The 24904-nt window shown below is 54.7% G+C and overlaps 2 protein-coding genes across 3 annotated transcripts in view; one reads left to right on the top strand and one right to left on the bottom strand.

Moving 5' to 3' along the window:
- The first annotated feature begins 2914 nt into the window (after nt 1-2914).
- LOC125339328 (phytanoyl-CoA 2-hydroxylase interacting protein) lies at nt 2915-14453 on the top strand. The gene is made up of 5 exons (XM_048330450.1): nt 2915-3082; nt 6440-6633; nt 7878-8052; nt 10844-10961; nt 12441-14453. Exons 2-5 carry the CDS (start codon nt 6469-6471, stop codon nt 12973-12975), a joined length of 993 nt encoding a protein of 330 aa, XP_048186407.1. The 5' UTR covers nt 2915-3082; nt 6440-6468; the 3' UTR covers nt 12976-14453.
- A 6330-nt stretch (nt 14454-20783) lies between these two features.
- Bmp1 (bone morphogenetic protein 1) overlaps nt 20784-24904 on the bottom strand; it is a 42380-nt gene continuing 38259 nt past the window's right edge. For both annotated transcript variants that reach the window (XM_048330451.1, XM_048330452.1), the window contains 2 exons: nt 23725-23975; nt 20784-21501 (listed from right to left, as the gene is read on the bottom strand). In XM_048330451.1, coding sequence (XP_048186408.1) covers nt 21367-21501; nt 23725-23975 — 386 coding nt within the window. In that variant the 3' untranslated portion in view covers nt 20784-21366. The remainder of the gene's footprint in view (nt 21502-23724; nt 23976-24904) is intronic.

The following is a 24904-nucleotide window of genomic DNA, read 5'->3' on the forward strand; positions in this document are numbered from 1 at the left end:
ACTGGTAGAGCACCAGCTTTGAGTAAAGAGAGAGGTGCAAAAATAAACCAATAAAAATATAAAGATGCAGAAGTGGTGCATCTTGATGGTTGGTTGTTTGATTTCCTATACAAGTAGTTAGACTGACACACAGTGTTTCATTCTTACCACATGTGTCCTCTCCTGATCTATAGAGGAGTCCTGGGAGGCAAGAAGCAGCACGAGCCCCAGAAGAGCTGGGCCCTCACCTGCCCGGCCATTGTGCCAGTAGGCAGCTGCACAAAAGAGCATTCAGACAGCTGCCATTCCCTGCTGTAGCACATGAGCTCATGCAGCCTCTGAATGCCACCCTGCGCAGGTGGGAGGCAGAGGTGGGGCTAGGACTCATCTTCCTTTTACAAAAGAGAAAACCATGGCCCAGAGAATCTGCCTGTCCCCTTTAGCTGTCCCTCAGATTGGTCCTACCATAGGGTTGTAGGTCATAATGTTTGGTGCTGTTCATAACCAGGAGGTGAGTCCTCTGAGTTGCAACATCATCTCGCTGTAGGTGTGTGAGGGGCGGGACTTTGTGTTTGGCCAAAGGAGTGCTTATTCTGCTTCTCTGTGACATACCATACCACATTCTGTGGTTCTGGATCTGACCAGACTCGCACAGGTTCTCACGCCCAAGTTAGGCTGGGCTGGCTTCTGCTTGACTTTGCATTCTGTGAACTCTTCACTCCCTGTCGCTGTCACCTTTCCTGAACTTCGCTGCCAATGCTTGCAGCCCTAAGATACTCTCCATGAGCCCTTTATGCTCAGTGCACATCTTATGCTCTGCGACCCTCACCCCTGAGCCTGTGTGACACCTTTCCATCCCCACATCACACCTACTTCTTGACCCAGTTCTCTTCCACCATCTCCTCTCTGCTGGAACTGATTTCTGTTCCTGCTTAGTACCTGCAACTTATATGCATTAGCCCTTCATGCCTGCAGGAGATTGGGCCCAGACTCTCCACCAATACCCAAATCCTTTATATAAAATGTGATGGGATTTTCATAGAACCTATTCATTTCCTCCTGAAAATGTAAGTTACGTCTAGATTTCTTTTAGTAACCTCCTGCAGTGGAATTGCTCTGTAAACGGGTATTCTAGTATATTATTTAGGAACTGATAAGAGAAATTCTAGACATGTTCAGTACAGGTACAAGTTTTAAAAAAACTACTTTGGGGGCTGGGGATATAGCCTAGTGGCAAGAGTGCCTGCCTCGGTATACCCGAGGCCCTAGGTTCGATTCCCCAGCACCACATATACAGAAAACGGCCAGAAGCAGCGCTGTGGCTCAAGTGGCAGAGTGCTAGCCTTGAGCGGGAAGAAGCCAGGGACAGTGCTTAGGCCCTGAGTCCAAGGCCCAGGACTGGCCAAAAAAAAAAAAAAAAAACTACTTTGGGGGCTGGGAATATGGCCTAGTGGTAAAAGTGCTCGCCTCGTATACATGAAGCCCTGGGTTCAATTCCTCAGCACCACATATATAGAAAATGGCCAGAAGGGGCGCTGTGGCTCAAGTGGCAGAGTGCTAGCCTTGAGCAAAAAGAAGCCAGGGACAGTGCTCAGGTCCTGAGTTCAAGCCCCAGGACTGGCCAAAAAAAAACCATTTTTGATCTATGGTTGATTGTTCCTTGTTCTGTAATTACATCATCTAACTGCCCCTGGAAGACTGTGCTCCTTGCAGGTAAACACTGCTAGCAATAAGGAGAAAGATAGCAAGTCTTTCAAGTGACTGGCATGTCTAGGTGCCAAACCAGAGCTAGGTGATCTACATAACGATCTCATTCCACAATGACAGTAAACCTGTGTTATCCCACTTGACTAATGACAGAAACTGAAGCTCCAAGAGAGACTGAGTCACTTGTCCAAGGTCAGCGAGCTAGCAAACTATAGAGCAGGAATTGTTCTCATTTGCTGTTGGACTGTAAAGCCTGGGCTTTTCATCTCTGCACAAACTCTTTGTCATTGTTTTGCTGCTTGACTCAAATTTCCTTGAATGTTCTTCTGGGGGCATTCACAGCTCCTTGTTTCTTGGTGGTAGACAAGCCTTCTGCTAGCTGATAATCCACTCTCTGGATGACATGCTCAGGGCTTGGCTTCCTGGATCCCAGAGGGTGGACTGAGATGAGAACACTCAGAACTCCCTGGGTCTTCCCACCTCTACGTTCTTGCTGCTGTGCAACTTCTCTCTCCTTATTTCTTATGAGACACCTAAGCAGCTAGGAGATTCTGACTGGATAATATGGACTCTCCAGCACTTCTGATCTGGTATCTCCTGATACAGTTGGTAAGAAAATGGAGCCATGGATCAGTGAAAGGCTCTGCCTAGAGATAACCCAGACAGATAACAGGACCCCCCTCCGCATGCTATCCCCTTTCATACAGCCCATCTGGACCCTTCCCCTATATAGCTTCCTTCCCCTTTCCCCAATCAGAATCCTTACTTAAGGGTCCAAGCTCTTGGGACAAGCTCCACCCCTCTCCCAGCATCCTAAAGTTTAGGGGCTGCATTCAAGTCAGAGATTTCCAAGTAGGGGGTGTGTTGGAAGCCCTTCTGAGGGTAGCTTGTCCTGGAACGATGGGAGAAAGGTAGCAGCAGCGGCTGACATGTGTAGCTCCCGGAGGGACCCTCTGCCCTCCCCCTTGCCGGCCCCCCCCCAGCCCAGGCGAGAGGGACCAGGCTTGCTTATTATCACCTGACGCTGAGCAGCCACGGATCCCATTGGTGGAGCCAGATTCTGTCTGGCTCTCCCATTCTCTCTCGCCTTCCCTGCCTCTCTCTCCTCCACGCCGCTTTGAATTTGCTCTTGCCTCTCTTCTTGTGTTTGCTTGTTCGCTCAGCTGGGAACCTCGTCTCACTGGGGGCGGCAGCGGTCGCTGCCCAGTCAGATAAGAGCTGCCTGCTAGGCATGGAAACAGCTTCCTTGGCAGTCGGGAGAAGGAGCGCTTGCTACTGCCTGTAACCCAGGCGTCCGGCTGCTGTCCCCTGCCCGGGGGGAGCTCATCCACAGAGAGCTCTCTCCTCTCTCGTTCCTTCCTGCCAGGAGTCCCTCTGCAGAGCCCCTTAAAGCCAGGTAAGCGCCCTTCTTCCTAGATCATCCTGCTTGTCTAGCCTGAGAGGCTGCGATCTGGAGACACTGGGGTCCTGTCACTGTCTGGGGACCCACTTGGGTTGCCAGGCCCGACGACCTTGCTCCTTTTCCCCTAGGTCCTTGGCAAAGAGCTTAACAGCTGGATCTGGTCTCCGGGGTGACACAGTTAGTTACCCCGTGACCATTCTGCTGCAGTCAGCGATGCCAGCAGGGACAGCAAGGCGGGGAGCAATCTCTCTGGCACGCTCATGGCTTTCTGAATGGGTATGGGGAAGGGGGCCCCATGGGAACAACGTATGCGCATACTTGCAAGAAGGCTGGAGACTTACTTGCGTAGCTAGGTCCGTTGGCATGCAGCGATGGGCTCTAAGGGATTTGACCAGCTTGTGGCATGTCAAGGAACATAGCTTTCTTGCACGCGTGAGGTACGTGTGTGTGTGTGTGTGTGTGTGTGTGTGTGTGTGTGGAGGGGGGCATTGCTTATCTGAGTAGCCCGTGGGCAAACGTGGGTAGGGACTCTGTGAAGCAGTATATTTCAGGGGGTGGACATGTCACCTGTCATGTGGGTGGGAGTGGATGTGGAGGGAGGGTAGCAACCAGATGGTTTCTACGTGGGGTGGGACGACTCCAGGGCAAGACGGTGTGGGTGGGTGGGAAGTGTGGGCAGACACTCGAGTTGGGGGCAGACCCGCTTAGGTACACAAACCTGTTGGCATGGGAAGAAGATCAGGCTGCCAGAGTTTGGCCAGAGACAAACATGTTTTCAAAGTCTGAGTCTGTGAGCGTGGAGAAGACTCGAGAGAATAGCAGAGAGCCCCGAGGAAGGCTGGCGTGTGCACGGGTGTACATGCGTGCGCAGGCAGGCCTGTGCGGTGCCTTGCATGCCTCCTGGAGGCGGGGGGGGGCGCCACACATACGTGTTGGTGCCTGCGGCTTTCTCTTCTTCTCCAAATATGGCTTGGGAGGAGGGGCACATGCGTGTGGGTGGGCGTGAGCCCATGGACGCGAACATGTGTGGGTCTGGCATGGAGGCAACAGCTTGCAGAGGGAAAACTGGGGGACATTCTTAGACTGTGTGAGGTGGCAGAAGGTGCCCCCCTCCTCGTGTGTGGGTGTCTGGGAGTGAGGATATCTGAGGGGGCGTGCACAGGGGTGGGCACCCCCTCGTATGTGCATGTGAGTGTCCCTGCCGGTGTGGGGGTGCGAGCAGGCTTGCCCCAGGTGGATTCACACGGGAGTGTGGGTGTTCCTAGGGTGTTGCCCCAACCTGTCCCTCATAGCCTGCCCTTCCCAGGCATCTGGGCGTAGAGAGGCGAGGCCCATGGCCACCCCGCTCCGCTCTGGCTGGCTCTCTCTCACGGTCATTCTCCTAAGCAAAGGTGGGCAGTCATCTCAGCTCTCCAAGAACTGAGAGAGGAAGGGATAAACAGCCATCCTGAGCCTAGAGTCCCCTACGCCCCCCTCCCCCCAGCTGCTGGACCTCTAGGAAGACTCTCAGGAAAGGAGATATGGAGGCAGAGACAGGCGCCCGCCCACAGGGCAGATGTAGACTGCATCTCAAGTGGGTGGGGGCTGCTCAGGTCTCCTCAGGTGGGAGTGTGTCTGTGTGTACAGGTACGTGTGTGTGTGTGTGTGTGTGTGTGAGGCACACACGTATGTTCCCCTCGGAATGGGTCCAGTGTCCAGGGTGATGGTAACTCCCTGCTGTTTCAACACCTGTTCCCCAGATTACAAATAGGTTTGTTACTATAAGGTTATTTCCAGGCACCTTATCCTATCTGTTTTATTTTGGGGGTGGACCTGTAGTGCCCCTGCTCTTATTTACCACAAGATTCTCTGTGCGTGGAGCATTGGTACTTTAGGATGGGAGGCTAAGATGAAACAGGACCCGGAGGTCACCTGGGGCAGGTGAGGGTCCCCACACATCGCTTTCCCTGGTACCCACCCCCCCCCAGTCACCCCACAGGTTAATTTAGAAGTGCTCAGTGTTAGAGCAGGCTTAATTGACAGGGAAGTGTGGGCTGGATCTTCGAGAAGCTATAAATAAAAGTACCTGCTTTTTTCAGGCACAGGTTGCTCTCACCCTTAGCTCCTGGGAAAGGAGAAGAGAGGTAAAGAAAAGAGAGGAGAGGAGGTGGCATGAAGGATGCTGGGTGTCGGGCTGGGGGAAGGAAAGCCTGAGATGGAGGCTAAATGCCCCCACGAAAGGGACCCCACAGTTATGACCTCCCCTCCCACTTCCCTACTGGTTCCGTGGAGCTCAGGCTAGCCAGGCTATATAGACAAGCACAGGTGAGGAAGGGGGTAGAACATAGTCCTTTCACACCTGAAGGGCCCCACATGCCAGAACGGCACCCAGGGAGTGGGAGAGGGAAAGTGCAGTTGCTTCAAGGAGGAAAATGAGCATCAGAAACATACATGTCCCATATGACACACACACAGGTATCTATGTACACAACCCCATGCCGCAACCCTAACTCCCTGGGTAAGATCTTGGCCTCCGGAGCATTAGCCATTTGCTGCTTGTGCGGCCTTGAACGTGTTGGCATCCCCAGTCTCAGCTACCTATCTGTAAAATGGGGGGAATGACGGTGGCAACCTAGAGTGAGGCTCTTGGGAAATAGCACCAGTGGGATGACTCGTATATGCCATCGGTATAGAGACTCGTTACATAAGCGCCGAGTGAGGACCAACAACACAAAAAAGAAAAAGAGTGGTTGTCCAAAAAGTTAGGGATACACAGAGCTTGAAGGCGGCTGTGGGCCAATGCCACCCCCTCCCAGCACGAATGTACTCACAGGCACCTAACAGGGCGCTTGTCCTCCCAGATCTCGCGGGATCACCCAGGGGAGAAGAGAGACCTGAGCGCCAGGGTCCCGGCACCTGTGGCCGTGGAGCTGATACTGCCTGCCACCTCCCTCAACCCGTGCGCCTCAGCAGGTGCTTCCTGCCATGCCTCCACCTCCCACCCATCCCCTCCACCCCCACCTTTCTCTTTTCATGCCTGCTGGCTGAGGGCCCCTCCCTCCTCGGCCCCATCTGCTGCAAATCTGTCCTTGCCCAACGTTCGCAGCATACCCACTGCCTTTGCCACCTGTCAGGTGCCATCTGCTACGGAGACCCTCCAAGGAGAGTGCAGAGCCCCCTAGGAAGGACCCCAGGCCCTGCCTCAGGCCCTTCCCCTCCAGGCTACCTGCCGACTTTCCTATCCCATTTATGAGGCAGGTGCGTTTGGTAGGTTCTGCCGCAGGTTCTAGCTCATAAGGCATGTCGGTAGCCGCACCTTCCGGAAAGTTCTGTGGCGGGAGGGAGGTACTGATCCCTTTCTCTGACTCTCAGTCCCCACAGGAGCCAAGCCAGAGGGGAGCATGGAGCTGCTGTCCACCCCCCACAGCATTGAGATCAACAACATCACTTGCGATTCCTTCCGCATCTCCTGGGCCATGGAGGACAGTGACCTGGAGAGGGTCACGCATTACTTCATCGACCTCAACAAGAAGGAGAACAAGAATTCCAACAAGTTCAAGCACCGGGTAAGGAGAGAGCGCCTGGAGCCCGTCCCCAGCTGCAGTTCTAGAAGGAGGCAGGATGATGAACCACTTGGGAGAAGTTGGAGCCCCAGGTGGGGGGCCTGGTCTTCTCATTGGGTTCTCTTTGGAAAATGACTTGACTTCTCTGAGCCTGAGCTTCTTTCTGGTGAAAAGGGAATAAGCACACCTAGCCTTGCAGAGTTGTTGGGAGGATTTCATGAGGGGTGTGTGTGTGTGTGTGTGTGTGTGTGTGTGTGTGTGTGTGTGTGTGTGGTGTTTGGCACGATGCCTAGCACAGCATGCATGCTTTTATAAGCACTAGGACTGGGACTTCAGACAGTGGCAGAATGCCTGGTGGGTGAGACGGGAAAGCCGGTATCACACCTGGGGGTGATGTGGCAAGTTCTGACAGGCGCAGGACTTAGCTGCCTTGTGGACCAGATGAACAACATGGTCCTCGGACAGGGGGGAGGAGACCTTCTGAGCTGGATACTCGATGTTCTTGTCGCTCTATCTGCCCCTTACCTGCCCACTGGTGGAGGAAAGGCATGTGAGAGGATCTTCACTGGTGTGTCCTTGCCCTGGCTTACAAGCTGGGTGCAGATGGGAGGGAGGCTGGAACCTTCTCCAGCTGGTAGTGAGCTAGGAAGAAGCTGGCTCCGGGGTCACCAGGCTCGGTGTGAGTCACGCGCCCTCGCCCCTCCATCGCTCTGGAGCTGGTGCTCTTGATCTGGGTGTCTTTTGGCAGGCCAGTTGCCACGGTGATGTGAATGTTCAGCACCACCCCCTGAGTTCTTCCCCCCCCCCAAAGAATAAGGCATATTTTTCTTTCCTCCCTGGCTTCTCAGCATTTGCTGTTGCCATGGAGATGGCACTGCAGTGTGCAGAGCTCCCGAAGTTTCCCTCAAAAAAAAAAAAAAAAAAAAAGCGAAGGTCTTGCCACTTTCAACTTCGATGGCCTCTTCTCAAGTGTTGGCTTTCCTTCTGTGTTCCCAAGAGACTAGGGCCCCGAGGAGGACGTTAGCGGGTGTCGAGGCTGGAGAGAGTCAGTGGTGCGGCTGTCCCAACCCACTTCTTGCTTCCATAGGCATATGGTGGCCAAGACACAGAACTATTGGGTCCCCGAGACTCTCCCTCCTTGGAAAGAAGAGGGGACCATGGGAGGGATGAGGATTCTGGGAGAACACTGATTGGGTGTGACCCCTGGATTGACTCTTGGCTCTCTCTGTCTGTACCCCCTTTCCCAGGATGTCCCCACCAAGCTTGTGGCCAAGGCGGTGCCCCTCCCCATGACAGTGAGGGGCCACTGGTTCCTGAGCCCCCGCACCGAATACAGCGTGGCTGTGCAGACGGCCGTGAAGCAGAGCGACGGCGAGTACCTGGTGTCTGGCTGGAGCGAGACAGTGGAGTTCTGCACGGGGGGTGAGGCGCTTCTAGTGCATCGCTGCTCTGCCTCCTTGGCACACCTGGCTTCGTTAGACCAAGAAGGGCTCTATCTTAACCCAGCAAACGCTGCAGAACACCTAAGCGTAATGTTGAAGCCAGAGGGAGGCAGACACACCTGGCCAAGACCCTCTCCACCCTCAGAAAGCCTGCTCTTTTTCTAACAAAAGATAGATCCGATTCTATACGTTGGTATTGCCATCTCCAAAAAGGGATGAACTTAATTCTCTGGCTTGAGTCAAGCATATTTTTTAACCATTGTGGCAAGACATACGTAACATGAAAATCTATCCCCAGCCAGGCGCTAGTAGTTCATGCCTATAATCTTAGCTACTCTGGAGGCTAAGGTATGAGGATTAGGGTTCAAAGCCAGCCCAGGCAGGGAAGTTTGTGAGACTCTTAGCTCTAATTAACCACTATAAAGCCAAAAGTGGAGTTGTGGCTCAAGTGGTAGAGTGATAGCTTTGAGGAAAACAACAGCAAAAACTGAGGGATTGTGCCCAGGCCCTGAGTTCAAGTACAACACAAAATAACAAACCAATCTGAACTACTTCCCCCCTCTTTTTGTCTAGGGGATGGCTATTCCTTAGCTTTTATGCACAAAGCTGGTGCTTGACCATTGAAACCAGACCTTAAGCTTCCTGCTTTTCTTTGTGGTTAGTTGGAGATGAGACTAACAGGGACTTTCTTGCTGGGGTGGGGGATAGGGGAAGTAGCTCCAAACCAAGATCCTGGATCTCACCCTCCTGAGTAGCCAGGATTACAGGTGTGAGCCTCCAGCACCCTGCAGCTCTTAACTATTTCTAGGCAAACGGTGCAGTAGAGTTAAATGTATTTACATTGTTATGCAACTAATTTCCATGACTTTTCCATCTTGCAAAACCGAAACTCTATGCTCATTAAACAACCGCTCCCCTTTGCCCCTCCCCCAAGCCCAGGCAACCACATCCTACTTTCTGTCTAGGATTTAGACTACTGGAGGTGCCTCACCAAAGTGGAATTATCCAGCATTTGTCCTTTTTGCGACTGGTTTATTTCTCTTCGCATAATATCGCAAGGTGCACGAGTAACGTAACCTGAGTCAGAATTTCTTTCCCCTTAGGGCTGAATAGCATTCCACAGTATACAGACACCACGTTTTCTTTTATCAGTGGTCTGTCAGTCTCTTTAAATTTTTTTTATTGTTATTATAAAGGTGATGTATGGGCTGGGAATGTGGCTTAGCAGTAGAGAGCTTGCCTAGATGCATGAGGCCTTGGGTTCAATTCCTCAGCACCACATACACAGAAAAGGCCAGAAGTGGCGCTGTGGTCCAAGAGGTAGAATGCTAGCCTTGAGGAAAAAGAAGCCAGGGACAGTGCTCGGGCCCAGAGTCCAAGCCCCAGGACTGGCAAAAAAAAAAAAAAAAAAGTGATGTATGAAGAGGTTATAGTTACCTAAGTAAGTAAGGAGTACTTTTGTTTTTGGACAGTGTCACTCCTGCTCGCAACTCTCTCCCAGTTTTTCCCTCCTGACACCACCCGCAAGTCATATAGCTCATTTTCAACAGTGTCTAGTGAGACCCACTGCCCCTTGTGTTCACACGTTGTCCTTCCATTTCTGTGCCCCCCACCCCCACCCCTTCAGTGGTCTCTTTGTGGGACGGCTGTGTCTTGCTAGTCCTGAATCTCTCCTTAGCCTAGCAAAATGGCCCCACTGGACAGCCTTGTGAGCTCTCTCTGCGGAGCCTAGCTTACAGACTTCAGCATGACCAAACACCAGCTCTGTGTGTGCTTGCTCACAGATGACCTAAGATCGGCCCTGTAATTTTCCTCCCCTTTGGCATCCATGTGAGAACTGCTCCAGATTGCTCTCTGTCCCAACCAAGGGACGGGGAACATTCTCTGCCCTCGGGCTTCTGAGGCTGCTGGGTCCATCTTCTGCCAAGCTCTACGCCCAAGTCTCCTTGAGCTGCCATGAACCTGACTTTTGGGCGGTACTCCTGGCCCTTGGAAGAGCGGCTTCTTGTTTTGCCCTCGGAACTGCGTAGGCAGTGGGCGTTTAAGTCTAACTGGGGAGTTGGAGATGGCCGCAGTCCAGTCTGTGCTTCTCTTGCCAAACCAAGTGCCCAATCGGGGATGCATCCACAATGAGCAAAGGGCACCCTTGCCTGATTTTTACCAAGAGGCGGTCCAGTCTAGCAGCGGGGGGCCAATTTTCCCATCTTGGTGGCAACTCTTCCCTGTGTGTCCGCAAAGGCCCAAGCAAAGCACCCAACACCCCAGGCCTGGATCTACTTAAACATTCACCTGCTCTGTGGGCCCAGACCCTGTTCTCCACCAGACTCTCTCTGTACTCATAACTGGTTTCCACGCAGTGGGGGAGGGGGACCCGCTGCATTTGAGATACCCTCCCCCCAGGGCCGTGCTCACTCCCCCTCCCCCCGTTCAAAGCCTTTTGCCTACTTAGCCTCTTCCCACAGGACAATGGGCCGGGGATGATAATAAAGGGCAGCCCCCTACCCTTTCCGGACTCGGGGAGCTCTGAATCTCTAGCAATGAGGACACAGAGGTGATGCGGGCAGGCAGCATGCAACTCTCCATGTTGCCAGCCAGTGCCAGCTGGCTTGTGCCCATCTGAGTCCAAGCTGTGCTCGCTCTTGTCCCCCTCTTTGACTGCCCCCGAGGACAGAGGTTGGCCAGCAAGGCACAGTGAGGGGAGGTGAAGGGGGGGAGCGGGGGTGACCCTGCAGTCCGTCTTGGCTCACCTCATCTTGCCTGGACTCTTGCAGATTATGCTAAGGAGCACCTGGCCCAGCTGCAGGAGAAGGCTGAGCAGATCGCTGGACGAATGCTGCGCTTCTCCGTCTTCTACCGCAACCATCACAAGGAGTACTTCCAGCACGCCAGGTATGGCAACGCAGCCTGCCAGGCTGCCAGCTTCTCCTGTCTCCCTCCGCCCTCCCTCCTCCCGCCCTGGCTGTCAGAAGGAACTGCGACTCGGAGATTGGGCTCAGGGAAGATGGGGGCTCTGGAACAAGGTCACCTGGCCAAGCACTGCGCTGACAAGCCCAGGTGCATGAGGTCTTTGCTTGATCCCTTACTGGGGCCAGCTGTCTTTTCATTTCAGTAGTAGTAAGGAGAAGGATATATATATGTATATATGTATGTATATATATGAGCTGCAGGGGTCAGAGAACCCTGTTCTCCAGGTTGGGGACTGAGGAGCCCGAAGGCAGCATCATGGGGAATCATTTAGGGGACTGCTGTTGGAAGGGCTTGGTGGGTCATGCCTCAATGGCCCCACCAGAGCAGCCTCAGTCTTAGTTACCTGTGAATGATTTCCTTTGGGGGGCAAGGGGAAGGGGGAAGGCTTCTTCAGTCCCAACGTGTTTGAAAACTAAGCATCCTTTCCCACACCCCAAGTTTCTCCTCACTCAGGCAGCCAGGCTCAAGCTACAGTGAGGCTGAATCTAGGATTGGTCCGCTTACCCCCATGGCGGCCAACATTGCTTCAAATCTATGTCCTTCTAAGCCCAGCTAGGGCACGCTGCCTTTAGTACCATCACTACAGGCAGCTGGAGTGGGAATTTGCCTCCCCTCCCCCATCCCAGGGCAATAAGGACCTCGAGAGTGTTTAGTTTTGTGGGTTTTTTTTTTCCTGTTCTTTTCTTTTTTGCCAGTCCTGGGGCTTGAACTCAGGGCCCGAGCACTGTCCCCGGCCTCTTTTTGCTCAAGGCTAGCATTCTACCTTTTGAGCCACAGCGCCACTTCTCTTTATGTGGTGCTGAGGAATCGAATCCAGGGCTTCATGCATGCTAGGCAAGCATTGTACCACTAAGCCACCTTCCCAGCCCTCTTTAGTATTTTTATATAACTTTTTTTTTTTTTTGCCAGTCCTGGGCCTTGGACTCAGGGCCTGAGCACTGTCCCTGGCTTCTTTTTTGCTCAAGGCTAGCACTCTGCCACTTGAGCCACAGCACCACTTCTGGCTGTTTTCTATATATGTGGTGCTGGGGAATCGAACCCAGGGCTTCATGTATACAAGGCAAGCACTCTTACCCCTCTTTAGTATTTTTATTAAAGAAGACAGGCAATGGTCTGGTTTGTGCTCCCTGACTGAACACCCATGAGTGCCAGCTCCGTACGAGGGGCCAGGATGGGAAGACGAAAGCACAGGCTATCTTCATAAGCTCCTCGGCGTCTGTCAGGGCCACAGCCTGAGAGGCTTCCACGCCTATTTGTAACTCGTGGAGGCGGTGGGGTGGCGGGGGGGGGCACTGGGAACCCAACCGGATCACTCTTCTCAACCACGCAGCAGCCAAGCCCCAGCCGAGCTAACTCGTGTGGCATGTCCCCCTTCCTTTGGCATTTCTTCCTGGCAAGCAGGACCCACTGTGGGAACATGCTTCAGCCCTACCTGAAGGACAACAGTGGCAGTCACGGCTCCCCCACCAGCGGCATGCTCCACGGTGTATTCTTCAGCTGCAACACCGAGTTCAACACGGGCCAGCCCCCCCAGGACTCCCCCTACGGCCGCTGGCGCTTCCAGATCCCTGCCCAGCGCCTCTTCAATCCCAGCACCAACCTCTACTTTGCGGACTTCTACTGTATGTACACCGCCTACCACTATGCCATCCTGGTTCTGGCACCCAAGGGTTCCTTAGGGGACCGCTTCTGCCGTGACCGCCTGCCCCTCCTGGACATTGCCTGCAACAAGTTCCTGACCTGCAGCGTGGAAGACGGGGAGCTAGTCTTCCGCCATGCCCAGGACCTCATCCTGGAGATCATCTACACCGAGCCGGTCGACCTGTCCCTGGGCACCCTGGGGGAGATCAGTGGGCACCAGCTCATGAGCCTGTCCACTGCCGATGCCAAGAAAGACCCCAGCTGCAAGACCTGTAATATCAGCGTGGGCCGCTAGGGACTCCCGGGGAGCTGGGGAGCTAGGGAGAGATGAGGAGAGGGTAGAGATGGGTGGCTTAGGTTCAGGGAGCTGGCTTTCTCTCCCCTGCCCCCTGCTCCCTTGACTCCGTCTGTCCACCCCTCTCCCTTTGGCAATAGAGGCAACAGATGGCCGTCCTCTTTGTTAGCGTGGCCCAATCCAGGCCCAGTGGACTTGCGAGGGCTTCCCAGCCTCAGTTGGTCGGCAGGTGGGCTGCATTTCCAGAGAATTCTCCCTTCCTCCGCTTTCCCTCTCCCTTTCATGACTCATCCAGGCCTCTGCCTTCCAGAATCCTTCCCACCTCCTGGGCTCTCCCGAGAAGCCTCTCTGGGCCCAAGCCCACATGTAGCCTGGCTGTTTCCATGGAGACAGAGCGCTGTGGGGCATCTCTTCCTTAGCCCCACCTACCCTACTCAGGGCCACCCCAGGAAGCCCCCTCCCTGCTGAGTTGGGCCTGGGGGTTTCCCACTCCAGCCCAGGACCCTCCCTCTATAAATAGTCGCCCGCACCGCTCTGCTCTCACATCCTGGCTGCTCCTTACCCCAAGAGCCTGCTCCCTGCAAGGGAGGGCTGTCCCTCCCCCCACCCTCCTTTCCTCCATTCACCCTCTAGAAAGAGGCCCTCTTTCGTCCTTTTGGCTTTGGGAGCCTCTGAGCTCTTGGGATTTTCCTGCTCATCTCTCTGGAGATAATGCATTCCCCAGCAAACCTTCCTTGCTCAGATTGTGTGGGAGCTGGAGCAGCAGCCTCTGGGGCCTGGAACAGCAGTCGCAGGGGTCGAGGAGGGGGGCAGGACACCCCTGAGACCCCTTCCGCAGCAGGAATGGTCTGCCTCATGCCTTGATGGGGCCTGACATAGAGCTAAGGGACAGAGTCACCCGCGGGACGCGGGTACCCCGCCTGCCACTGTGCTGATGGCTCCGTGACCCCATGTGAGCTGGACTGTGGGCGCTCTGCTCCTGGCATCTGGGCCAGCACCTTGGCTCTGTCCGCTCTCCTGACCACCGCCTGGGGAGTGCTTGGTAAAGCCGTCCCTACGGTTCCCTGTATTTGTATCTTGTTCCTACTGTTGTACGGGTCATGGAGGTGGTCCCCCAAGGCAAGTGAAGTAGCTGGAGCGATGGAGGAGGACTAGAGTCAGCAGAGAGCAGTCCCCACAGTGACTTTCCCAGAGATGACAGGGACAAGGCCCAAGCAGCTGGCCTTCTGTGAAGAAGGAGCTAGGGGCTGGCAGACCAACAGGCCACACTCTGGTGAACTACAGTGAGTGGCTGTCTCTTTGGGGTGGGCCAGGAGGTCTGGGGCTCTGGGAGAATGTGGAGGAGAGGAAGCCCTTCTCCCTGTACTGACAGCACTGCTGTTGGGTAGCTGCTGTCCTCCCCTGGCGTCCTCCCCAGGTGGGGGCACGCCCGCCTATGCTGTGCTTGCAATATGTACTAATAAACCACATGGCCTGAAGGTCTCGTGTGTGTCACTCCGTTCAGGCTGCTATAACAAAATACCGCAGGCCGGATGACTTGCGAAAAACAGAATTTTTCTCTGATAGGTCTGGAGATGAAGAAGTTCGAGGTAAAGGTATTGGCTAATGAGGTGTCTGGGTAGGGCCCACGTGTATGTATAGGTAGCCCCTTTCTCCCTGTGTCCCCAAAGGGTGGAAGGGATGAACAAGCTCCCTGTGCTTCTTTTTTTTTTTTTTTTTTTTGCCAGTCCTGGGCCTTGGACTCAGGGCCTGAGCACTGTCCCTGGCTTCTTCTTGCTCAAGGCTAGCACTCTGCCACTTGAGCCACAGCGCCACTTCTGGCCGTTTTCTGTGTATGTGGTGCTGGGGAATCGAACCCAGGGCCTCATGTATATGAGGCAAGCACTCTTGCCACTAGGCCATATCCCCAGCCCCCTCCCTGGGCTTCTTTCATGAGGGCACTATGTAAAATCACGAGGGCTCCACACCTACGACGCTAGCACTCCTCCAAAGCCCCCCATCCTAATACCATCACCAGGAGGTTAGGCTTGCAACACAGGAACTTCGGGCTGGGGCTCATACTGATCATCCTAGCTACTCGGGAGGCCCACATCTGGAGAATGGAGGCTCAAAGTCATCCCAGGCAGAGAGTCTGTGAGATCCATTCTCCAAAATAGCCAGCAAAAAGCCAGGCTGGAGGTATGGCTCAAGTGGTAGAGCACTAGCAAGCACACTGGTTGAGCAGGAGGCTCTGAGCTCAAACCCTGGTACCAGCAGAGAAGGGAGGTATGGGGTCACAGGCACTGAGGTGACAGCGGCACTTCTGGGCCATCAGAAGCTGGCTCCTAGTATGAACCCAACTCCTACTGTGGGTGACTGGGCTCAGAGTCCAGAGCCACAGCTTAGAAGGGGTCTTTGGTGGTCCCTAGACTCCTGGTCGACGTCTACCCACTACTGCAGGCTTCATGCCTCAGACCCAGATGCCACTGGATTTCCCACCCAAGCGCTCCGCTCGCGTGTCCCCGCCCCCACAGGGCTCCTCTGTTGCCGATCTGAGTCACCTCTGCGTCTATTATTATGGGCTTATTAAAATGGTCCTCAGCTGGAGTGGAAATGCTCCACAACAGTCAGAGGCACCTTCCCAGCACGGTCTGAGTCAATGCCAAGTTCACATGTGTCGTCAGACTGTGAAGCAGGGCCTCTTGGGGATCGGAAGGAAGGCTGACGGGCAGCGACCACTTCCTGAGGGCCTACTGTGCGCAGACACAGACTGATGCTTCCTTTTTGACCAACTTGGTGGGGGTAGTATTCCCATCTAGCAGATGAAGGAACGGAGGCACAAAGAACTGAAAAGCCTGGCCCATGTTCACACCAATTCAGAAACAAGTATTTGAATGTGCCTTCCTGCTCAGGTGTATGCTAGGGTCTACCCTGGACAGTTAGACACAGGCAGTTCCTGGGGGGGTGGGGGGGCCTCCTCTTCTAGCTAAGTGAGGTCTAGTTCCAGAGGAACGCCAGGGGGTGCTGTGGAGTCACACATGTCACGGAGGCTTGTTTTAAAGAGGTAATGGGCAGCCCTTGAGCCCGAGGTTCCAAGGCTGGGGAATGACGCTGGGGTTCTCCTCCTGTCTCTGGGTGGTCTGGGTTTCCAGAATGCTCCAGGGGGAATGGGCTCAGTTTTTCCTTGTGGGTTTCTTGGGAAGTGGGACTAGCTCTCTAAGTCTTCTTTTGGTGATAAGAGAACAAAGGTGGGGGGGAGGTGTTGGGGGGCAGGGGGCTGCTGTAGCTTCCTCCAGACAGCCGGCTTCTCTGTCCTCTGTCCAGATGGCCACTCCTGGCATAGAGCCAGCGTGGACTGCACAAAGCACCCGTCAGATGAAGCAGGATCAGAGCATCTGCTGGAGTCTGGCCTGGGGTCTAATCTGACCCCATAGAAGGAGAGAGGTCCCTGAACAAGGCGCATGCACATTTACACCATGTGTGCACACACACGTACCCTTCCTGGGCTGCTCCAGACAGTTCCTGCTCCATGGACAACTGTGGACAGTAGCTCTTAGCTCTGTGTATAGTCAGGCAGGGAGGGAAACCAAGGCTGTGGTCAGAAAGTAAAGCTCCAGGTTACAAGTGGGCAGCCACTAACACACAGACAAACCCAACACACATGGTTGCACACATGTGTTCCTCAACATGCATACAACTCCCACATTCTTCTCTGCTCTGATGTGTACCCCTACTTCCTTCCTTCTTCTTTCCTCCCAGGCTAGCACCTTTGCTTTTAATTCTGGGTGAATAAGAGACCACATCTACTATCAATCAGAAAGAGAAGGGCCAGCTCTGAGGGTCAAAAGCCAATTTCTTCTAACTTTGGTGTGCATCTCTTCTCCATGTTAAAAAAAAAAAAAGAGGTGACTGGGTCCCAAGAAAAGGGACAAAGAGGGGACCATCCCCTGAAATGGAGGAAGGCCTGATTCAGGAAGCAGAGCTGAACTGACTGGCTATAAAACAGCGTGGCCACGGCATCTGGAAGAGATTGGAACCAGATGTCCCTGGATGGGGGCAGGGAAGGTGTGGGGCAGGAGCGGCCACTCTGATCAGCAGGAGGCTGGGCTGTGGGATCCTCCCAACTCTGGGGAAAACATCTGGCTGCCCTCTCCCCCCCACCCCCAACTCTCCAAGTCAGGCACTACTATTTTTGCAAACTAGAGCAGCAAATCTTTTCATGGATTCCAGAATCAGCCTTGTGCAGAGGGACAGTCAAGTACAGGGTGTGACTCAGGAGGTACCCAGAAAGGCCACCAGATGGCCAAAAATATGTCCCTGCTGCCCTACAAGCTCCTCCTTGCTGTGGGCTGAGCTCTGCCCCAAGCTTTGAACGCCTGACTGGAAACCAGTGAACAGGAGGTTTGCTTTTAGTCTAGGAGTGAAGTGTCTGGCAGAGAAATCTGAAGAGCCTGCTGTTTGACAAGCACAGTGACAGGTTCTCCTCGAAGGTCATCTTGTACCTTGTCTCGACAGGTGTTATCATCACCTGGACTGACAGATGAAGAAACTGAGGCTCAAGGAGGTTACATGACTCATCCAGTGTCACATGACCACCAAGGGTTCAAAACAAGCTGTTGACTCTCAAGTTGATCCTTCCTTCCTTCCTTCCTTCCTTCCTTCCTTCCTTCCTTCCTTCCTTCCTTCCTTCCTTCCTTCCTTCCTTCCTTCTGTGCTGGTCCTAGGTCTTGAACTCGGGGCTTTGGTGCTATCCCCGAATTTCTATGTTCAAGGCTTATTCTCTACCATTTGAGCCACAGCTTCACTTCCAGCCTTTTGATGATTAATTAGAGGTAAAAGGTTCATGCAATTTCCTGCCGGGGCTGGTTTCCAGCTATGATTCTCAGATCCCAGCCTCCTGAATAGCTAGAATTACAGATGTAACGATTGCTCTTTCTCTCTTTCTTTCTGTTCTTCTTTCTCTTTCTTCTCTCTCTCTCTCTCTCTTTTAATTCCTGAGAAGGTTGCAGGAAGGGTGGGCAGGAGAGGCATGAGTAGAAAAGAAGAACAAAAAGGAAGTGAGAAACTGGGCACCAATGGCTCACACCTGTCATCCTAGCTACTCAGGAGGCTGTGATCTGAGGATTGCAGTTTGAAGTCAGCCTGGGCAGGAAAGTCTATGAGAATTGTATCTCCAATTAAATTACAGAAAAAGCTGGAAGCGGTGCTGTGGTAGAGTGTTAGCTTTGAGCAAAAGGAGCTCAGGGACAGCGCCCAAGCACAGAGTTCAGGCAAGAAAGAAAAAAGAAAAAAAGGAGTGAGAGGCAGAGCTAGGCACCCAGCTTTCCTGATGTTTGGGTTAAGCCAGCAGTTAGCCTTGGAAACTTGAGCTGTTTCGTAAGGATCCTAGTTGGATCCCTACAATCTAGGCTTCTGGAGCCTAGACAGGCTTATTTGCCTCTGGCTGTGGCAGGAAGGGCATTGGGAATAGGCCAACAGGTTTGGGGAATGGAGGCCCAGGGAGGGGACAGTATCGCAGAACTAAGTGTGACAAAGTCTGCCTGCCAGCCTCATGTGTCCACTTTACCGAGAGATGGATGTTGCTCCCAGAGCACAGGAAGCTCTGGGGAGTGCTAATCACCCTGCCTCTGGGATTCAGAGTGCAGAGCAGAGGAGTCCAGCTTGGCTCTTGCACAGGGGCGTGCACTCGGGCCACAGGGAGCTCTCAGGGGTAGGAGGCTGGAGGAAGCATGGAGCCTTCCACAACCAAGGCCTCACCTGCACTGCACCAGAACTGGCCTCGTTCAGAGCCGGAGGCAGCCAGAAGGCGAGGGTGGGCTGGTCCTGGAGAGCAGTTTTTATTTTTACTGAATTCTGAAATAAGTTGCTCTGGCCTGCAGCCAGCTCTGAGCAGCTTTCCCCCACCCCAAGGAGAGCTCTGTTCCCTCTTCTTTTCTGCTCCCCCCGCCACAACCATCTTGTCTTCCTTTGGTACTCTCTGTCCTCTCTCCAACAAGTGTTCCTCCTCCTCCTCCTCCTCCTCCTCCTCCTCCTCCTCCTCCTCCTCCTCCTCCTCCTCCTCCTCCTCCTCCTCCTCCTCCTCCTCCTCCATCTCTGCTTATCACCCACACTTCAGGCTGGTTGCTGCCTGATTAGAAGAATTTGGGGGTGGTTATGTGGGCATCCAGACAGGCCTGTCCTCTACTTCTTGGCTGACGGCGATGGGCCTTAACGGCTATGAGCACCTGCGGAGCAGTCTTGAGATCTCCGTGGACGTGCTCCACCGGGCGGCGTGGGAGCTCACGCCAAGGTGCTGGCCCCGCATCAGAGCCCCCCACTCCCACCCCGCACACTGGTTCTGTCTGGGTATGGGGGCTCTAAGACACTCTGCACTTTGTGCTGCTGGCACCAAGTTTCCCCTGTTGGGCCTGCCCTGGACCTGAGGGGCTCCGGGCCCCCAGCTGCCTTTGAATACGGCCCTGGGAAGGCCAAGAGGCTCACTCCCATTCTCGGCGGGGTCCTGTTCTGCTTGGAGCCCTTCTGTCTGGCGAGGATTATGATCTTGGCTTCTCTGGGCAGGTGGCTTTGGGATTACGATCCTTTGAGCTCTGGAGGAATCTGGAGGGTTGGCTTGGACAGCTGTCACCACTGAACACAAATTTTGCTACAGAGGAGCCGAGTTGGTAAACAGTGTCTGAGTAAGATGTCCAGGCAGCTCCTACCCTTGGGAGTGGGGGGCTTTCCATCTTGTCATGGCTCCCAGGCTGTCCCGAGAACGCCTGCTAGAGCAGGGGAGCAAGGATAAGCAGCAGCCCCTTTGGGTATCTCTTGTCCCTGCGGGGCTCCAAGGCCTCACCTGTTGTCAGGTCTGGAGGGAAGGGCCACAGCTTGGCTTCCTGGAAGAGGACCCCCCCCCCGCCCCCGCATATGCTTCACACTTTCTATATAAAAAGCCAACAGGGCCACCATGCCATACTGTTCCCTGGGGATGGGTCTCCAGCATCTGACACAGTACCTGCCCCTGCAATAGTGAAGGGCCTGGGGCTAAGAGAAGACTCACAGTCCCCAGAAGGCTGCTGGCTGGCTGTAGAATCTGGGTGTGGCCAGCCCAGGCAGGAAAGCCTGGTCTCCAGGTCCTCCCGGCTGTCTCCCCGCCCCTCCCCCTCCAACCAGGGATCCAGGCAGAGAAAGGGGAGGGGAGGTGGCAATGGCCGGGAGGAGGAGGCTGGACAAGACACAGCCTCAGCTTGCCAGGGAGACAGGCCAGCGCTGGAATGTTTGCTCCGTGGCTGCGGAGCCAGTGTCTGCCTCTCGTCTCCAAGACAGGAGGACCCATGGGGTCGGCACCCAGCGTCTGCCCATCGGGAAGGCAGGCAGGCACTGGGCGACAACAGCGGACATGTCCTAGATGGGGTGGGCTTTCTGGCTCTTGGTGGGCTCCCCAGCCAGACACCCTGCAGCCCACTTACTCTTTTTCTAGAGGAAGACAGAGAAACCAGATGGACAAACACCTCCCCCCTCCCCCCAACTCCTTTTACATGCCTCCTCTCTCCCCTGAAACAGCCTCTTTATAGAATGTTCTACCTCTCTTGTGTGGGAGGGCTACAGCAGTGTGTGTGTGTGTGTGTGTGTGTGTGTGTGAGAGAGAGAGAGAGAGAGAGAGAGAGAGAGGTGCCTACAGCCCAAGTGTGAAATCACACCCTTAGGGGTCCTGGAATTGTGGGAGAGAAGGGCAGCCAGCAAAGCCAGGTGTTTGGGCTACACACTGGCCTCAGATACCCAGCAAGCCTGCACATCTGGAAGGAGTCTCCCCCGCCCCCACGTCCCAGACAGCATCTGGCACAGGCTGATAGCTGTATCACTTTCAGTTTATTGGCTGGTGCGCCCTGGCGTAGCTGACCAGCCGCAGGCCCTGTCTTGATTCTCCAGCTCTTCCTCTCCATCTCCCCGCGGTGGCTCCCAGGGGACACGCACAGACACTCATGCCCCAGGAAACCAGGGAAGAGGGTCCGAATAAAACCAACATGAGGCTGGGAAAGGGGCAGGAAATGTACATTACAAAGAAGATTACAGCCACCGGCTATACACAATACAGCGTGTAAGACGGCAGGGATGGCAGCCCGGTCCTACTGACAGGTCCTCTCGCCACTGGGCAGGGCTTGGGGAGAAATGGCCACTTCAAGTGTCTCAGTAGAAGCTCTGGCTCCTGGCCCAGGCCCCTCAACTCTGGTGAGGGGACTATAGGCAGGTGGCACGTGTGGAGTCCTATCCCCTACCTCCTGAGGACAGGCTCACTCAGCCCATCGGCTCTGCAGGTCCTGGCACCTGGGGGTAAGGGACGGTGTGTCACCTCTGCCTGCCCTCCCTCACTGTCCAGTCTAAGTGATGGAGGGAAGCTAGACTTCCGGCCCCGCCCCTGTGAGAGGGCAGTGGTCACTTCCGGCTGTGGAGTGTGTCCTGGAACTTGGTGCTCGTGTACCGCAGGTGGAATCCTTTCTTGGTGATGGTGTCATCGGAGTGGAACTTTACCAGGACGGAATCTCCGGCCGAGTACACCTCCTCGGGGGGCTGCAGAGAAAGAGGCAGCATGAGAGGGGGGCAGGAGGCTGGGGCTGCGCTCCTCCCTGGGCAACATCCTGGGCTCACAGGAAGGCAAGAGGTTTTGTTACTTTGGCCAAATCTCCTAGCTCCATGAAGCGGAGTGTCTCCCAGGTCTGGTGGTACATGCCCATAAGCCCAGCACTCTGAGGCAGAGGCAGGAGGATCATGAGTTTGAGGCCAGCCTAAGCTACACAGTTAGTTTGAGACCATCTGAGGCTACATAGCAAGACCCTGTATAAGGAAGGAAGGCTGAGTCTGTTGTCTCTCAACTGTACACAGGAGTAAAAGCCCTCTGCGCCTCAAGCCTGCAAGGATGCTGGGGGGAATCAGCAAGAGGATGAAGGTCAGAGGTCGCTGTGGGGGCCGCAGCCTGGCCGTGCTGGAGTCCGGGACTTGCAGAGGAGGAGGAGGAGCAGCACTCTTCTGCCTGCCAGGTGGTGGAGTAAACGACGGAGAGGACAGTCTCCCCCAGACTCCGCTGTCCCCCACCTACCCTGGATGTGACCATGGTCTGTGCCAGGTGATGCCCTTCCAACGGCGGTTCTATAAACCCACAGGGATGCTCCCGTCCTCCGGGCACAGGAAGAACCATTCGTGAAAGCCTTGGGGACCCTTTCCACATCTCATCCCCTTAGCTCCAGCCCAAGGAAGTCTCTGGAAGAATCGCCCTGGAGACATTCCACTTGGTATGTGACTCAGAGGAAGGGGCAAAGTGGGAAGGTGGGAGCCTGGACGTCAGATGCCAGAGCGGCTTGGCGGGCGGGCTGGGGTTTTGTACCAGCTTTTCACTGTCTGCTTTACCTTGGCCCAGCTCCTGCGGCTCATGCAAGGCTCTCCCAAGGAGCTCAGCAGTGTGGGGCCCAGCACTTGCTGCCACTCCTGGAGGCTTAACCCTTCCCGGGCACCAGGATGCCCTGGAGCACAGCCTTAAGAGAAGTGTGGACCGGAGACTGTTTCTGAATGAGCATGCGTGTGAACCCAAGTTGGGGGGGGGCGGGGGGAAGAGAACAGATTTCTCTAAAAGTAGAATTTCAAAAGACAAAGAAGAAAGAGACAAAAAGAAAACGGGGGAAGGCGTGGGGGGAGAGAGAGAGAGAGAGAGAGAGAGAGAGAGAATAGCTCTTGTTGGGAGGAAAAGAAATCCATGGGCAGGCCCATGGCCTTGTTACAAGCTCGCTAAGCTGACGGTGCCCGTGGCCTTGGCAGGGCCCAGGGACCGCTTGGATGATGCCAGAAATGGCTTTGGAACAAGATGGCTTTTCACAGGGCAAGGGGTGGGCAGAGTAAGGAATGAGGGTGCATTAATTGGGTATGGGTGGCTCCCCCTTGTAATCCTAGCTACTCAGGAGGCTGAGATCTGGAAGATCTCGTCAGAAGCCAACCTGAACCAAAAATCCAGTCTCACAGAAAAGTATATGAGCCTCCATCTCCAATGAAGCAGCAAAACAAATCTGGAGGCATGGCTCAAGTGGTAAAGTGCCAGCCATGAGCAAAAAGGTTGCGTGAGCACACAAGGCTCTGAGTTCAAGCCTGGATACCAGAAAATTTAAAAAAGCAATAGAAAAGACAGCAGGGTGGTTTTTTTTTTTGGTTTTTTTTTGCCAGTCCTGGGCCTTGGACTCAGGGCCTGAGCACCATCCCTGGCTTCTTCCCGCTCAAGGCTAGCACTTTGCCACCTGAGCCACAGCGCCCCTTCTGGCCGTTTTCCATAGATGTGGTGCTGGGGAATCGAACCGAGAGCTTCATGTGTAGGAGGCAAGCACTCTTGCCACTAGGCCATATTCCCAGCCCAGGGTGTTCTTATGGTTCCACTCAGCCTAGTGAGTGACAGCTCAGGCTGGCTCTGGTCCCAACTGTGCCTCCACTCCGGGTCCCGGGGGACTCTTCCTTGGGACAGCTGAGGGGACAAGGGAACAAACACTCCATCCCTTCTTCAGGCACAAGTTATCCTCACAGACCCAGCCACGCTGGTCCAGAGCCCGTGTGGGTCCGGACAGAGCCTGGACCCAAGGCTGTAGAAACCTGTGTTGCCCAGAAAAGGACCCTGGTCTCCTGGGTGGGGATGGACCAGTAAAGGGTGGCCTTTCTGAGCACCCATGAGGCTAGGTGTCTCGGCTCTCCTGGAGGGCACCTCCAGGGCCTCTGGGTCTCAGGACTGGGGTAAGGATTGGAGGGCAATGGGGTGCTCACCCCAGAGCCGCAGTAGCGCCCCAGTCTAGGAGCCGTGCTGTCATAACCGTCGAAGAGCTCCATGTAGTCGTAGCCACAGTCAGTCTCCTCCTCCACCTCAAAGGTCTGGAACACCAGCTCCACGCCGTAGCCCTCCTCGGCCACGATGACCCACTCGCAGTCCACACCCCCAGGGTAGTTGTTGTCACCAAATTGGGCGTGAGAGTACAGGTCCTTGGTCTTCACATCCGCCCGCACCTGACCTCCACACTCTGCAAAGAACAAACAGGATCGGCCCCTACCCCTGACGGCGGCCACACCCTGGGCCATTGACAGATTGGCGGGGGCCCGGCTGAGGGCCCGGCCCAGAGCAAGCGTCCGGCTGTGTCCTCTCTGGAAAGATGGCTATGGACACTCTGGGGTAGGGTGCCTGGATGGAAAGCAGCACAGTGGAAGCAGACATTTGCTCCGGCCGAGAGCTGTCATGGAGGGACGTGGCCCAGTGTTGCCAGAACATAGACTTGCAAGAGAGAGGCTAGACATCTTGGTTTTATGTGAAAACCCTTAGTTTTTAAGCATTGGCTCAAAAGAAAAACAAAACAAAACAAACACAAAAACTGCGTGGGCCTGACATGGAGGTGGGACCAGATGGAGTTCCGGCCTCTGGCTTGTGACCCCGAACTGGGCCAGGTTAAGAGGGAGCATCCACGGCAGGGTTAGCAGTGGCCACCCTCCACCAGATGCCCCCGGCCTGTCCTAGGCCCAGTGCTCGGATCCCCTGGAGGAAGTGGAAAGAGAGAGAGGGCCAGGATGCCTGGTTGAGACAGAGCAGGAGAAGCCTGGTGCTATCAGTCCTGAGGAAACCTGACAGGTGACTCAAGACCCATCCAACCACTGAAAAGCTGACATCTGATTCCCTGGGTCTGTCTTCAGGCCTCTGAGGACTCGGCCCCAGCCTCTCTCTATAGTCACATGGCCTTTGCTTAACTTCTGTTGTCACACTTCTTGCTCTGGCCAAACTAAGTGACTCCCTGTCACCTGAGAACACCCTGAGCTGGGCTGGGGCCTGGGCTCCAGCTGCTCCCCCCAGCCATTCTTCTCCTATTGTGTTCTATCCATGTGTGCCTTGGCCTGGGGTCAGCAGGGGACATGGCCTTTGTCCTATTCATTCCCAGGCACCTGGGGAGGTGTGTGTGTGGGG

The sequence above is a fragment of the Perognathus longimembris genome, chromosome 21 (genome assembly GCF_023159225.1).
Source record: "Perognathus longimembris pacificus isolate PPM17 chromosome 21, ASM2315922v1, whole genome shotgun sequence".
NCBI classification, from domain to species: domain Eukaryota; kingdom Metazoa; phylum Chordata; class Mammalia; order Rodentia; family Heteromyidae; genus Perognathus; species Perognathus longimembris.

Bases quoted from the DNA above. Each gene is read 5' to 3' on its own strand.
- LOC125339328 (XM_048330450.1), top strand. From the start codon at position 6,469: ATGGAGCTGCTGTCCACCCCCCACAGCATTGAGATCAACAACATCACT. The intron at 6,634-7,877 runs GTAAGGAGAGAG...CCCCTTTCCCAG, and splicing joins CCAACAAGTTCAAGCACCGG to GATGTCCCCACCAAGCTTGT. The intron at 10,962-12,440 runs GTATGGCAACGC...CCTGGCAAGCAG, and splicing joins GAGTACTTCCAGCACGCCAG to GACCCACTGTGGGAACATGC.